Below are 2,118 nucleotides of genomic sequence, written 5' to 3'. Positions count from 1 at the left end.
TGTGTTGTTGAGAGAGATATTGATGTGTCATGTGTGTATGTAGCCTACATTGTATGTCTTTCAGCTGTTATATGTATTTTATGTGTTGTCTGTAAGGGCAGCTACTACTAAGCACTACGCACTTTGAGTCCATGACAAATTTCCCCTAGGAGACAATAAAGTATATTCTATTCTATTCTATTCTATTACTCTATTCTATTCTAATGTAGTGTTTGTCAGTGAATGTAACAATATAACCAGTAGAAGGTTTGCTTGCATGAAGCAGATTTCTTGAGCTCCATGTTGTGTCCCAGCTCCAACCTGCAGCTGGCCCAGTCACTCGGGGACTGACCGCTGCAGCCTTACTCTTAACCACTCACTAAATCAGCTGAAGCAATTAAAAGACTCAGTGACTTTTTCAGGGCATCTTCAGAGTTTTGTTTAATAACTTTTCAATAACCAGTTTAATTTCTGTTCTAATCTATTTTAGGCGTACTGTACTGGGCAGGGTTTAACTCTCATCACAGAGGAGACATTTTAATGTATTATATAATGCATACCATCAGTTTAAAACTTTTGAAAAAATCTAAACCATTGTTATGTACTGAATACTCACTGCTCAATTTTTTTTTTTACAAAAACAAAATCTGTGCCAAAAGTGCCAATAAAATACTTTGTCCTCCAGTTTCACAGTGGTAAACTAATAGCCCATAATGCTGTGTGTTTGTCTAATGTTTGATCCTGATTTGGTTGTGTTTTGAATCTGTACCGTTACATGTTGGCTTGCAAGAAAAACTCTACGGGTGTAGTGAACCAAAGAAAATCTACGTCATTTGTAATTATACCTACTCTTCAACTAATCGATTGGTTGGTAGGAAACATCCACACATTGTTTTTAGGTTAACTTCATCGGCCAGTACGCACTGACTGCTCTCTACCTGGTAGCTCCTGTGCTAATCAATGTTACACAGTGTTGCCAAACAAATTAATTCCTGCAGTTTGACCATTTCATTTTCACACATAGCAATATTGTTACCTTCAGGACATGTCTATCAAGCAAATATAGTAACATACAGTAGCAACCATAGTGGCTAGGATCGTCGAGTTAAATGGGCTAATGGCAATAAACTTAATGAAGTATAAAGTGATGCAGATCCAGAAAAAGAAACATGACAAAACCATTACTGGCATCCAACCTACTACTGGTGTTATTCCCGTTGTTCAAATGGGGCTTAATGTTGACACAGTTTCTCTAAAGTTTCCCTCAATATTCCAAAATGTGTCTAAAATCCCCTATTCTGAGGCTTTAGGAGGCAAAAAAACAATCAACACTAAAACAGCATAAAACGTGGCAAAACAAGTTTAAAGTCACCGAAAGCCAATAATGTTATCAATCCATTATTAAGCTTTATCGTTTGTTACTAGCCCGTTATTAGTCCTTGTTACTCCTTAGCAGGTGCATACTAATGGGAATATTAGTGGAATATTCATTTAAATTTGCCATAATAACAACTCGGTAGGAATATTCTTTTTTCCAGAATGAGGGCAAAAGCCGCAATCTTTCGTGCATGTAAACTTAGTGTTTATGCCAATTAATCTCCTGTTTCTGTCTGTAAAAAAATATCAGCACATCAGTAGTGCTGCTGTACAGCCAGAACTGAGTTGACACAGTAGTGAAGCAGGAAAACTCCTAGAGATTTTAGGGCTCATTTTCAAAGCCCCCTTGATATTCCCAGAGAAACGTTTATTATTATCATTTACAGTTACTTACAATGGTCAATTTTTTAGTGCATCCATTTTTCTTGGTCAGTACAACCAACCAAATTGTTTGAAATAGAAATAACCCTAAGGATTGTGTCAAATGTTGAATTTTGGGTTGTAAAACTAATAAACATGTAGTTTCCAGTCTTTGTAGTCTGATTATAACTAAACATTTCTTTCCAACTTCCTCCTCTACAGACAGAGACACCGAAGGAGAACTGTCTGTCTGGCATCAGTGTGCTTGATGTAGATGTGTGTGATGGAAAATGTGGGTCGGAGGACGACAAGGCCAGTCTGCCTCTGAAGAAGGACAAGTACCTGTCTGAAGAGCACAGCAGCGGCATTGGCGGCTCCTCTTGCATGTCCTCACCTCGCCAG

General features: G+C 37.9%; 1 protein-coding gene across 1 annotated transcript in view; it reads left to right on the top strand.

The window, feature by feature from the left end:
• Positions 1-2,118, top strand: part of il6st (interleukin 6 signal transducer) — a 14,024-nt gene that overhangs the window by 11,498 nt on the left and 408 nt on the right. Inside the window, 1 exon segment of the mRNA XM_035668221.1 lies at positions 1,907-2,113. Coding sequence (XP_035524114.1) covers positions 1,907-2,113 — 207 coding nt within the window.

This window comes from Morone saxatilis, unplaced genomic scaffold (genome assembly GCF_004916995.1).
Source record: "Morone saxatilis isolate NCDOM2014 unplaced genomic scaffold, NCSU_SB_2.0 Contig21, whole genome shotgun sequence".
Lineage (NCBI taxonomy): Eukaryota > Metazoa > Chordata > Actinopteri > Moronidae > Morone > Morone saxatilis.
This window is presented reverse-complemented; position numbering and strand designations above follow the sequence as displayed.